The following is a 13,133-nucleotide window of genomic DNA, read 5'->3' as shown; positions in this document are numbered from 1 at the left end:
AACAGAAAACTACCAACTTACCCCCAGCCAGATATTATGAGGATTCCAACAGGAATTTGTACCCTTTCTCTCTTTTTCAAAAGAAGCAAAGAAATTGCTAGAAGGCCTAAGAATAAAAAATAGAGATTGAAAGATAGGTGATTACTCTTGATGTTGATCAGACTTCATGGAACTTTAACCAAGCTTATTTCAATAGTAGTCTGTAGTTCTTGCCCTAGAATTCGCTCCTTTTAAATAAATGCTTTTCCCAAGATTTTGAAGCAAGTTTTCTTAATTCAGAATCATTCATGTTTTCCCTCCTACATTGCTTCTTTACTGAAATCTTCTTGTTTAATACATGAAGATTTTTTTCAAAAAGCCCAAATCATTTTGTTCTTTTGACTGATGTGTTTGGAATCGAAGTATATTTGGAAAAAAAATTTTTTAACGGGATACAGAACGATTCTAAAAATAAAAACACCCCCACTTTGCTGGTGCTAAGAAAGTACAGGCAATTCTTATACAGGTTTTGTTTTGGGAAAATTCACCAAGTCTAAATGATGGACCTTAATACGAATATAATATAAAGTTAATACAAAAACAAATGTTTTAAACATTTAAACAAATGTTTTAAACAAATATTTCAAGAGCTTTCCTTATATCTTATACCCAATTATTTATAGAAGTAACATCTTATTTAATAAATTCTACATAGCTATAGAAGCTTAGAACTTTAGGGTTGGAAGGGACCACTGTTCTAAATTAATGCCTTCATTTTTTTTTTTTAATGCCTTCATTTTATAGATATGTAAACAAGGGTTTGCCCAAGCTACACAGCCAGCAGAGGGCACAGCAAGACTAGAAACCCAGCCTTCTGCCAGAAGGTTAAGTCCTTCAACTCTGTCAGTGTTTCTAAAGTTCAGATCTGTGGACCCATAGGGATCTGGAAATTTCTGTGAGAAATGTTAAGTCTTTTTGGTTTATTTGCAATGATAATCATCTGGATGACCATCTTACAACCAAAGTACAGTCTCGTTATTTCAGGGCTTACATCTGGTTTTATCTGAAGTTTGAGCCAAGTGAAGGCCAAATAATATCACAACACATAGCCCAGATGAACATTCTGTGGTAGTTTGAAGAAGAGAAAAGCAGCAAGATAACCAGGTCATAAACCCACACATCAAAGTAGAGCCAGGCCAAACCAAAAAAAACCCTACCCAGAGAAAAATGAGTTGCATTTTACATTTCAAGCTGTGATTCAGATTAGCAAAATAAGATCCTTTGTCATGTCAATTAATTTTGCTAATTAGAGTTACTGAGCTTATAGTTTTGTTTAAATCTAATCTGTGAATTTGCTTTGGTTTTAAAATTGTATATTAGCTGTATACAAGGAATTCATACCTAGATTTAAGATTATACAGATTAAGTAACACTGTGCTAGAAATAATACAAATCAACACTGAGATCCTTGAGAATTGTTTTTCTTTATAGAGGACCCACACAGTACTCAAGTTCAAGAGACACTGTAATACCAGTGCTCCTCCCAATGCATTTGCACACTCTGTTTCAGGTTTTTAAAGTGCCAGGGAAGCAAGTAACCAATCACAAAAGAGCGCCAACTGTGTTATAGTAGTGAGGGCACTCTTTAAAATTCCAACATTTATCATTTCATTCCTGCCTTGTGAAAATATTGACATATGAAGAACAGGCTTAGTCTAGGCCTGGATGTCTCACTGAGGAAGCTGTGAGAGTTCTTGCCTGAATCAGTTAAACTCTTTGGGCCTTATTTTCCTCCATTGGCAAAATGAAAGATTTAAACTAGACCCGTGTTTCCGAAAGTGCGGTGACTGTAGGTGGCACGGGGGGAACATTTTTTGACTAATTATGTGTTTATTTTAACATGTGCTTGAAAAATTTTTAACTAACACATGAAACCTGGGATTTTACTGAGATATGGCTACATTTATTAAAGTAAAAAAAGTGAGTTAATTTTAAGGTGGAAAGAAAGGACAGGTGGTATGCAGATATGGCAAAATTCATGAGGATGGTTTACAAATGAGTAAAACTGAAAATGGCTGAACAGGATGATTTAAAATGACCTTTTAGGTCTAAAATTCTGTTATATCACAATAATCTCAAGGTTATTCTTCATCGAGGTCAAGGAATTCAGAACAGCTTCTTTGGAGAGATTTTGGTATGCATGCTTGAAGAGGATATCAGAGAAACTTGGGGCTTTTTGACAGATTGATCTATATACTGCTCTCTTATTCTCATTATAAATTTAACCTTAATAAACCTAAGTATTAGAGATCAAGTTGGTTCATCTGTATTTGGAAATAAAGTATTCAGGCTCTTTTCACTTGACAGCTCGTGAAAACTCTTATGCCTTGCAAGGTGTACTTGCCTTTAAAAAGCACAAACCTTCTCCTGTTTGCACTGAATTCATTTTGTAATTCCTCGCCACATTGTCGCTTCACTTCAAAAGGCTGTTGACTGAGATGGGTCCTGCTTTGATCCTGAAGGCATGAAATCAAAGGCCTGTCCGCCCCCCCCACCCCGCCCCCAGCCACTTCCCGACATCTGCCTCCTAACCAGTGCTACCATTCTACAGTTTCCTTTTATGTGCCATTTTATAGGTTTGCATTTGTGGTATGAATACAAATCAGCCAGACTGAATGTTTCACAAACATACCAGAATGTACACACCCAAATAAATGTTATACTTCAAAAGAGCAATGTGCTAAAACATTTTGAATATCCTTTATGGGGCCAGTTGAAATGAAAAATAGTTTTTCTTCCTGGGTATTCTTCTCTTTCCATACCCTTTTGTTCACTTGTTCTTCTCGTTCTCATATTACTGCTCTTCCCTCTATTTAATAATATAGTTACATTTGTTGAGTGTACCATGTACCAGGCATAAACATCCATATTTCATTTGATTCTCAAAATAACTCTGTAAGGTGTGATAATCCAGGCTTACAGATAAGAAAACTGAGACCGCAAAAGTTAAGTCATTTGCTTAAGGCAGAGCCAGAATTTTTCATTCAGTTCAGTTGGATTCTAACAGTGAGCTCTGCGACACACCTCACATGCCTCATCCCTCTCTGCCCATTCTTTCCTTTCCCTACCTGCTTCTAGTGCCTTTCCCCCTTGATGGCTCCAAAGGGGAGCTGTGCTGACTGCGGCCTAGAACCCAAGACCCTGAAGAAAAAGGACATGTGACTGGAAACCACCTGAGCCCAGGCAGAAATGGAGCGATTGGGGAAGAGAACTCAGCTTTGCAGACGTCTATGTTAGTGGGTGTAACTGCCCAAGTGAATGCCCTAATCCTGTACTACTAGACTTCAACTAGACAACTAGAAACTGAGGCCTCAAGTGATGGAGGAGAGGGGGACCTAAATATCTCTTCATGATCCAACTTACCTGTCCACAGGTAGGTGCTGTAGAGAGAGCTGTACAATAAAACAAACACCAGAATTTGTCCAACAAAACTTTTTTCTTTAACAAAATGCCATATCATCATTCCAGCACAGACAACAGACTGAAGAAAAAATTATAAAAAAACAGTCAGTCATACTCATATGACTCATACTCATGAGTTTTATTCACAGCAACTATAATTATTCACTTAAAATTATTACTGAGTAACTATTGCATTCTAGTTATACTAAAACTTCAAGTTTTATGATTAAAAAACTTTTTATACAGAGGCTTTAACAAGCCTTTCTATTTAATTGAAATAGATAATGACAACATTCTAAATACTAACCTTATATTTAGAAAAGGTTTACATAGAAAATGTAAACTTCTTTCCTTTATGATTTGAGACATGCAAAGATTTAACTAGAAAAGTAAGATTATGAGAGAGTTTAAATTGTAATGATTCAATTATTTCTATTAAAAAACGCAAAATTATCACTAAATGTCATTACAGTTGTCTCTCTGTATCCATGGAGGATTGGTTCTAGGACACCTCCTCGCCCCCCCAACAGATACCAAAATCCAAGGATGCTCAAGTTCCTTATATAAAATTCTGTAGTATTTGCTTATAACCTATGCATATATTCCTGTATACTTTAAGTCATCTCCAGATTACTTATAAAACCAAATACACTGTTAATGCTATGTAAATAGCTGTCGGCATATGGCAAATTCAAGTTTTGCTTTTTGGAACTTTCTGGAATTTTTTTTCTGAATATTTTCGATCCATTTTGGTTGAATCTGAGGATATGGAACCCATGGATATGGAGGGCCAACTGTATTAGCCTCAACTTTGTATAGTTTAAGACACACTGCAGTATTTAATAAATTCGGCATAAATTAGTTGTAATCAAATTGTAATTGATTGTATTTGGTAAAAAAATACTTTTGACTTTATACCTGGAAAAACCCAACAAAGCGATTTTTTCCTCTATAGTAATATAACCAATGAGAAAAACACAGCTTTAATTATCTGTAGGTTTACTAACCTGAGCGATCAGTAAATTAGTTGTAAGCATATGAGGAAGCTGTTTATACTTCTTGCTCAAAAGGAGAATAGCCAAAGACCAGATCTTAAACACAGAGGTTCAAAAGTTACTCAGGTTTCTTAATCTTTATAATCACTTATTAATTACTAACTTTTATTTTATAATTACTTTACTAATTACTTATTAGCCTCTTTAAAGAATTCTCTTATCCTGGTTCAAAAAGGAATTGCAATATTTTATTTACTTTAACTTGTGTAGCTCCCAAAAGGGCATTAAGGTAAACTAATAGTAAAAGTAAAGTAAAATAGAAAGCATGGAGAGATCCTATGGTAAATTAACTCCAAAAATGACAGAGTCTTTAAGAACTAGTCCTTGAACAGGGAGGGCCACGTTCCAACTATCCCTACCTTTGGTGGCTGGGGTGGGACACAGGCTCACAGACAACTCTTCAGGAAAGGAGCTTTAGTGGGAGACGCAGTTATACTGCACTATCTTGAATTTTCCTTTTGATTCCACCACATTGGCTCGTGAGGTATCTACATTCCAGGCTGTCTTACTTCAAACAACACATGTCATCCACCTTAAGATTAATTTTCCTGCATTCTTTATATTTAAAAGGATACCCAGTAGTCAGCTACGCATGCTGGTTTGATTTCCTTCTTTCTTCTCACCTCATTGTCAATCAAAATTTATATTGTCTCTCCCCCTACGAAACTGCCCTCTTATCAACGGGCATCATTTTTAAGAAAATGTAACAGAAGGAAAATTTCTTAAAAATTACATTAATCACACATTTATTTGTTGCCAGTATACATATTCATCCTTATCTCCTTTCCTTTAACAGCAAAAGTTGTCTTTTTATTTTCAGCCAGAATACTGTTTGAATTCAACAGGCAACTCAATCTACAAGATACTCTAGTTGCCAAGTGTATAAGTATTTAATTTGAGCTAGATATATCCAAAAGTTTCATTAACATTAAATGGATGTTTGGTCTTAATCCCAAAGATCCCTTCCTACAACATGATTCTACAATAGCTAGTATTTATGTAGCAATTCACCATTTTCAGAATGCCTTTTACATATATTGTCTCATGTAATCCTTAAAACAAACCATGGAAATACGTTAAATTATTATCTGTATTTTATAGTTGAGAAAATTGAAGCTTAGAGAGGCTTAGGTAACTCCACAGAGAAATAACAGCTAGTTTGTCACAGGGCCAGGAGTCAAATCCAAGTTTGACTAAATCTCATGGCTTGTCTGTTATATAACTCTAACTCCCAACTGGAAAGACAAAACTCAGAAGGCTGATACTATATTTTATGGGTAGGCTTTAGCTTTCTGTATTGCATAAGAAATTATATTTTTACTCCCTAACTTTCTGTTACCAAGCTATTCTCAAATTCATTCTGTGATTCTCATTCATTTTTACACTGAAACATACTTACCAAGGAGACCAGACTGATAATACTTATATCAAAACTAACATTCTGGATGGCATATGCCAATGGCTTCGGGTCCATGGTGGGAAAAGTCAGTAACCAGGCAGAGACGTACATGATTGGCGCAGACACAAATGTGCTTATTACCATCCCTGAGGTTATCTGCAAAAAATGAAGTCAAATTGAGGAAGAGTCACAGACTCACTTAAACAATTCTCGTAAACTTTAGCCACAGCACATTAAGGCATTCTAAAATAAAAGCAAGAGTCAGTAAAGAGACATCACAGAATCCAGCATGTTATCTAAAACCATATTCCCCTTTTCTTAGAGTTCTTAAAAGAAAACACAGTTAAGTTCCCTTGGCTTCTCTTCCAGTCTATGCTCAATTTATATTTGCATATAACAATGCTAGAAATCCCACATCTGATGTTTATATCTCCTAGATTCTAGAAAGTAAACCATATCAATGATCTACTTAAACTGATGACCAGTTTCCTTCCATACTATTTCATAAAATATAGGGCAATAAAAGCAATTTCAAAAAGAGAAAAATTACCATGCAAACATTCTACCGATTAAATAATGGAACTAAGCTTTGGTCAACAATTTAGTTCCTTCATGTTATATTTCAAAAACATCTGCTCTAATGCTGTAGATAACATGTATAGTATGCTTAGACACTAATTGATGTTAACTGATTTAGCTATTTATTGCTAAATATGTGGTATTTTGCATCTGGTGGTTGGATTATCAATGAATAAATCAGATTTTTTCCCCTCAAATTTTGAAAGTTACCCTTCTGTAAATAACCTTTAGGCTTAACTAAAATTACAGCATTAAAATACTTGAAACTAAAAGAGACTACTGAAAAAAGTCATGGCTGAATAAAGACCCCAGATTAAATAAATCACTTGTTACACGATGTTACATAATGTCTCTTTACTTATAATGAGGCAATTTACAGATATCAAATTCTCATAAAAGAATGTAGATTTCTGTGTTTTAAAAATTCATTTTTCTACTAACCAAACAATCAAACTTAGAAAGTAATATATACATACAATCTCTACTTCCATGTTGAACTGTGTTGCAAAGATAGCCACTCCTGGAGCTACAGGAAAGACACCATACAAAAATGCATAATTCGATACACTTGCATGGTTCACTACACTGTTGCCCTTATCCAAGAGTTCCACCATTTCTCGGCACAGAAGTGGCAGCACCAGGCTGAAGAAACAAGAAAGGCATCATTTGCTTGGTATCAAAGTATGCTGGTCCCCAAACAGTAAATTGCTCTAGTGAACTTGGCATTAGGTTATTCTTCTCCTGCCCAGAAGGTATCATTTTATTGAAAGAATAAAAAATTCAACTTGGAGCTACTTAAAGTAAAACAATATTCTAGAAATACTTCAAACATCAGGAATTAGGAGGAAAAAAACTAATTTTTTTTGTTCTATGAATAATTTTCTTGCAAAAAATCTGTAAAAGTTGCAATTATAACTGCTGTTTCTTGCTTTCCCTATTAGTTCATTGAAATGTTAAAAGAAAAAAAGAAGACTGACAATCTGAGTAAACTTTTTCAAGAAAATTACTAAACTCATTCTTGGAAAAAAAAAAAGTGGACCTTTATTATGATTAGAGGTTTAAATGGTTCAGGTAATGATAACAATGCTACTCAGTTAGATTTCAAAAACCAGTAGAGAAACAGGTATCTTACAATTAGCTCTTTATCTTAATAAAGAAAAAACGTTTAGCAAAGGGAACTGAAATAACTGAGGTAGAGCAGAAAACTAATGAAATCCAGATCTGGTGAAGAGTTAATTATTAAACAAATCCTCCAGGATTCCATAGAAAGACCATATCAACAGTAGCAAGTTAATGGAGCTTTCCTTTAGAAAGAACAAAACCAAGGTTAATATTGTCACAGCAGCACCTACAGACATGCTCTCAGATGGAGTAAAGAACTACTCTTATGTGTTTTTTTTTTAATTAAAAGAAGAAGAAATTATGTAATAGGGATCAAAGAACCAGAAAAAAGATTTTTAAAATGAGAATATTTAAATACTTATAAGTATGGTTGGTATTACTATTATTGTTAGAACCATCTTTATTGCTGTGAAAAACTAAATAAGGGACTTCCCTGGTGGTCCAGTGGTTAAGACTCCACACTTCCACTGCAGGGGGCGTGGGTTCAATCCCTGGTCGGGGAACTAAGATTCTACATGCCATGCAGTGCAGCCAAAAATTAAACGAAAAAACTAAATAATACTTTATTTCCAAGAGCATGACACCACTATTAGTAATCTTCAGAATTTATTATTTTGAAAATATAGATACTATTTCATATTGCACTGGTCTCATGAATTTAATTGTCTATACAAGAGCTAAATTCAATAGTTAAATATGCCCCAAGTGCCTTGGGATAATCTTGTAGTAAAATTATGTCACCTTTACCAGGAAGTATAACTCCACGTCTAAAGAGCTAAGGAGGCTGAAGGAACTATCAACTAAGGAGCTAAGAACTTTTCATTTACAGGCTAGGATCAGATGGTTAATAATAATCATTCCTACTGACTTACCTATATTCAGCCACCCTCAGAATTTTAGAATATTTCCCTCAAATTCATGAAATAGAAGTTTATATTCAAAATTATTGTTTTCATCATGGCCAATAGGATTTTAATAAATTTAGAAAGCTCAGAAATCCTGCAAAATTCCTTTAAAAATATGATCAAACTAGGACACTGTAAGATATTAAGTAAAATTATATAAAAGCTGAAAGGAGGGCTTCCCTGGTGGCGCAGTGGTTGAGAGTCTGCCTGCCGATGGATGCAGGGGACACGGGTTCGTGCCCGGTCCGGGAGGATCCCACATGCCGCGGAGCGGCTGGGCCCGTGAGCCATGGCCGCTGAGCCTGCGCGTCCGGAGCTCCGCAATGGGAGAGGCCACAACAGTGAGAGGCTCGCGTACAGCAAAATAAAAAAAAAAAAAAAAGCTGAAGGTAAACCAATAGTCTTTATCCTCTGACAGTAAAATGTAAAGAGTAACCTACATGGAAATGACTTTCCACAATATACCAACATCACATTTTCCTTTAAATTGTAACTACTCAATTAGGAGGGATTACTACTATTAAACTATTTAATGGAGAAAATAGAGACATATCCCAACGAACGGGCGAAATAAGGCTTTCACAAAGTACAATCCCCAAGTTAAATAAGTGAAACTTACAGTTTAGCTGTGATGAGAAGGATTAGTACAACAAATGCTGACTTCTTCAGTTTCTTTATTTTTCCTACCATTGTAAGACCAAGATAAAATAGAGCTGATCCAGAAAAAGAATTCGCAAGTCCATCAAGAAAATTTTCCATATATACAGGCACCTTTTGATCAAGAATAAAATTGAAAGCAATGCCAATGAAAACCATAAATACTATTGGGTTCTGTAACACATGCAGAAGTCCAAGTCCCACAATTTTCACTTTGTTTTGAGAAGCATTTGGAGTGTCTTTCCATCTCTGCATTTCACAGAAGATAAACCCTATAGGGTTTAACATCATAAGAGATATTGGCGCCACTAAGTAAATGTACTGGAGATACTCTGGGTATGTCGTTTGATATAAAGCTTCAACTGCAAAATACAAATTAAAATTGATTTTTAAATGGTTACCACAGAAATATATTAATAAATTATGAATATAATGTTTTCCATGCTTAATTATAACATATTGTAAATTAACCTAAATAGTGTAGAATGACCTCATTACCCTAGTTTTGGAAAAGTATGTTTTAGTAATAAAGCTGAAAAGGAAAAAAACCCCACTATATTAAATGACATTTAGCTTATAAAATGATAATCAACTTTTAAAAAGTATTTTTAGTAAAACCCACTAATTGTTACTACTTAGAGGCTAAGACTAGTCTCAATAAAGGGGCAGAATTGTAGAATTCTTAAAACAATTCAAAGTAAAAATCTACTAACAAAATGTTTAAGTAGTCATAGCAATAAGGTGGTTGTTGGTTCTCTTGAGAGAAGTTTCATTGAAGTGGTGAGGCAGAAATCTGAGCACAGAGAACGCAGGAGAGAGGAGGAGATAACAGACTAAAAAATGAGCACTGAGGGACTTCACTGCTGGCACAGTGGTTGAGAATCCGCCTGCCAATGCAGGGGACACAGGTTCGAGCCCTGGTCCAGGAAGATCCCACATGCTGTGGAGCAACTAAGCCCAGGTGCCACAACTACTGAGCCTGCGCTCTAGAGCCCGTGAGCCACAACTACCGAGCCCACGTGCCACAACTACTGAAGCCCGCGCACCTAGAGCCCATGCTCCACAAGATAGGCCACCGCAATAAGAAGCCTGTGCATCGCAACAAAGAGGAGCCCCCGCTCGCAGCAACTGGAGAAAGCCCGTGTGCAGCAACGAAGACCCAACGCAGCCAAAAATAAATAAAATTAAATAAATTTATTTTAAAAATGTTTAAAAAAAAAGAGCACTGAGGCGATGGAGTCCAAGCTATATAGGAAAAGAAGTGAAGATGGGAGATGGCTAACAGATAGATAGCAGAGCGGTTAGAGACTGGAGGTCCCTGTGAAGTTCAAGAAGTAGGTGTAGCTGGAAGTTTAGGAGTTCACAGTAAGTCAGATATTGAGCTATTGGATTTAATATTTCCCAGATGACTTGGTCCAGGATGTGGCCATGGGAGTTGGTGGCTGAAGTGGAGTACAGGAAAACATCATTGGAGGTGAGGAGGTCAAGGAACTGAGAGAGCAGAGAATTTGGTGGGTAGTTCACATGGATGCTAAAGTTAAACAAGATAACAAGCAAAACTTGGGAGTAGAGAAGATGACAGTGGGCCAGATATTGGTCTTCAATGAATGAGGAGGAATGACGAGTGAGGTCAGCAGATGACAGCAACGAGGATGAGCAGTTTAGCCAGGCAGCAGGAACCTCAAAGAAGCAGTTTTTACAGAAGAGAGAGAATAATGGCTTAGCAGTGGTACACAGTGGCTATGAGGATGCCAATCCTGCCTACCCACTGCTCACATGGTACGCAGGCGATGAGAAAATGAGCAGCCTCCATTGGAGAGGAATGAATACCTTCAGGAAGGAAGACCAGTGAAGATGCTGAAGAATTAGAGATGGAAAGGTGGATCTAAGAAATGTTTGGGAGGAGAATACAGTAAATTCATGTTAATGCACATTTAATGCAAATTCAACTACACTTTCTTAGGAAAACATAGGCTTCATTTTTCTTTTTCATGAAACATGTTCCCAAGTGCCAACTAATTACTTGTTCATTGAAGAGGAGAAATGCCTGCAGAAGAATCTGGCTATTAGACTTATGAGAAGTGGTACAATATACACAAAGTACGTGTGCTGCATCTTGTGGGTGATTTGAGGGATTTTTCAAAGGTTCAACTGTATATGATGACTTTAGAACCTAACCATTGCATGAGATGAGTCTCCTTGGAATGGGATGGGTTGGATCAGACTTCTAGCAGTTTCTTGGTTCATGTGAGGGTTGGTGGCCTGGTCTTGGCTTGATCAGGGCAACTTAGAGCCTTGCAGCATCAAACTGGTCTCAAGGCACATTTTTGGCAATGAATTCTGAAATTATTCAACTTAATATATGCAAAGCCTGATTCATAAATGATTTCAAGTTGAGAAAGACAGATAAAATAAGAACAGCCACAATCACTCACAATCACTTGCTTCATAAGAGAGGCAATCATGTGAAAAAATGAAAAAGATTAGGTTTCTCAATTTACATTAAGATAAAGTGACACAGGTAGGAAAATATATTTGTTTGCTTACTCAGGATACATAAGTTCAATTAATGTCAAGCACATGTCCCGTTAGTTATGAAACTAGATTATATAACCTTTCGAATGCCTTGTTCTCATTAGCTAAAAGCCACTTTTTATAAGATTCAATTCCCTTTTTTTCAACTAAGCACATACAGAGGTCTCTAATATCTTTGAAATGTTAAACAAAATATATTTGATTACATAAAATTTCACAAATTCTTTCCACTGATTTCCAAATTAGATATATAGCTCTATAACTCTGTGGTTCTCTTTCACGTTTCATAAGGTTTCATCCTTTAAGTAAAAAAAAAAAAGCAGCACTTTTGATAACTATTTCTAGTTAGCTACACTTCTGACTAGATATTTTAGCTCAAAGAGAAAGGTGTCTATACCCACCCCTCAATTTTTAAAATAGAGAGTATATTTTAGAAAAACCTTGTGTTTTCAATCTGAGCCTAAGAATTTTCCCAAGTAGCCAAAGTAAAATGCATAAGGTATTTCCTTTGACAACTTACAGCACACAACGCTTCTTAAGTTAATGCCTTTTTACCAGAAATGTACTTTCCTGGTACAGTAGCACTTAATCACCATTACATAATGGACTTCGGGTTGTTTTAAATGCTCAATGCAAATTTGAACAAAAGTCTATATTTAGGCCTAGCCAATCACCAAGTCCTTTCTTCTTTTGCATGATCTTTTGTATTTGATTCCTACTTGGAATCTTGATTCCTGCTACTCCCACTAGTCAAAAATCTCAAAAGTGGGTTACCTACTCTGTTTACCAACGTATACTCTTCTGGTTTTTCTTGACCATCCCCTTTATCCATTTTACTTGCTACCAACAATATCACCTAAATCTTAACTTTCAAAAATTAAGATTTTCCCACAGCTCTCCCTGCCCACAAGACCACATATAAAATCTTTCTTTTGACATTCACAATCTAGTCGCCACAATTTGTTCCTTATTTATCCAGCTCACCTCTCACTATACCTTAGCGCAAAGCCTCTATCAGCCAGTTTATATCACTGTAATGCTGGATAAACACCAGGTTCATAATTTCTAGTTCTACATGCCGATCATCATTCCCCAACTTCATCATCCCCCAACTTCTTGAAATCTCTCCTTTCTTATCCAAATCTTGCCTACTATTTAAGGCCTGTCTCAGGTACCACTTCTTCCACCGAGTCTTCAGTCTACATCATGGATCTCTCCTTCCCTGGATGGCTCTGGTACTTTGTGAACTTTTTGTATCAGTGCCATCTTAACAAATTCTAAGTTCCTTGAAGGTATCATTTTATAACCCCCAGTCCCAGCTGAGTGCTAAGCAAAATCTGAAAATACTTGCTGAATGGAATTAACACATCAATGAATGTCAAAGGTTTCAGACAGACTAAAAATGTGTTTTGTAACATAGACTAAAAATGTGTTTTGTAA

General features: G+C 36.0%; 1 protein-coding gene across 3 annotated transcripts in view; it reads right to left on the bottom strand.

Annotated features, from left to right (window-relative positions):
• GPR155 (G protein-coupled receptor 155) overlaps positions 1-13,133 on the bottom strand; it is a 41,627-nt gene that overhangs the window by 18,662 nt on the left and 9,832 nt on the right. For all 3 annotated transcript variants that reach the window (XM_029225679.1, XM_029225678.1, XM_029225680.1), the window contains exons 3-8: positions 9,121-9,520; positions 6,951-7,116; positions 5,896-6,051; positions 4,449-4,532; positions 3,403-3,520; positions 22-106 (exon numbers count right to left, since the gene is read on the bottom strand). In XM_029225679.1, the coding sequence (XP_029081512.1) occupies positions 22-106; positions 3,403-3,520; positions 4,449-4,532; positions 5,896-6,051; positions 6,951-7,116; positions 9,121-9,520 (1,009 nt within the window). The remainder of the gene's footprint in view (positions 1-21; positions 107-3,402; positions 3,521-4,448; positions 4,533-5,895; positions 6,052-6,950; positions 7,117-9,120; positions 9,521-13,133) is intronic.

Source organism: Monodon monoceros, unplaced genomic scaffold (genome assembly GCF_005190385.1).
Source record: "Monodon monoceros isolate NGI ecotype Baffin Bay Population unplaced genomic scaffold, NGI_Narwhal_1 Super_Scaffold_16, whole genome shotgun sequence".
Classification (NCBI taxonomy): domain Eukaryota; kingdom Metazoa; phylum Chordata; class Mammalia; order Artiodactyla; family Monodontidae; genus Monodon; species Monodon monoceros.
The sequence above is the reverse complement of the archived record's forward strand: the minus strand, read 5'-3'. Positions and strand labels throughout refer to the sequence as shown.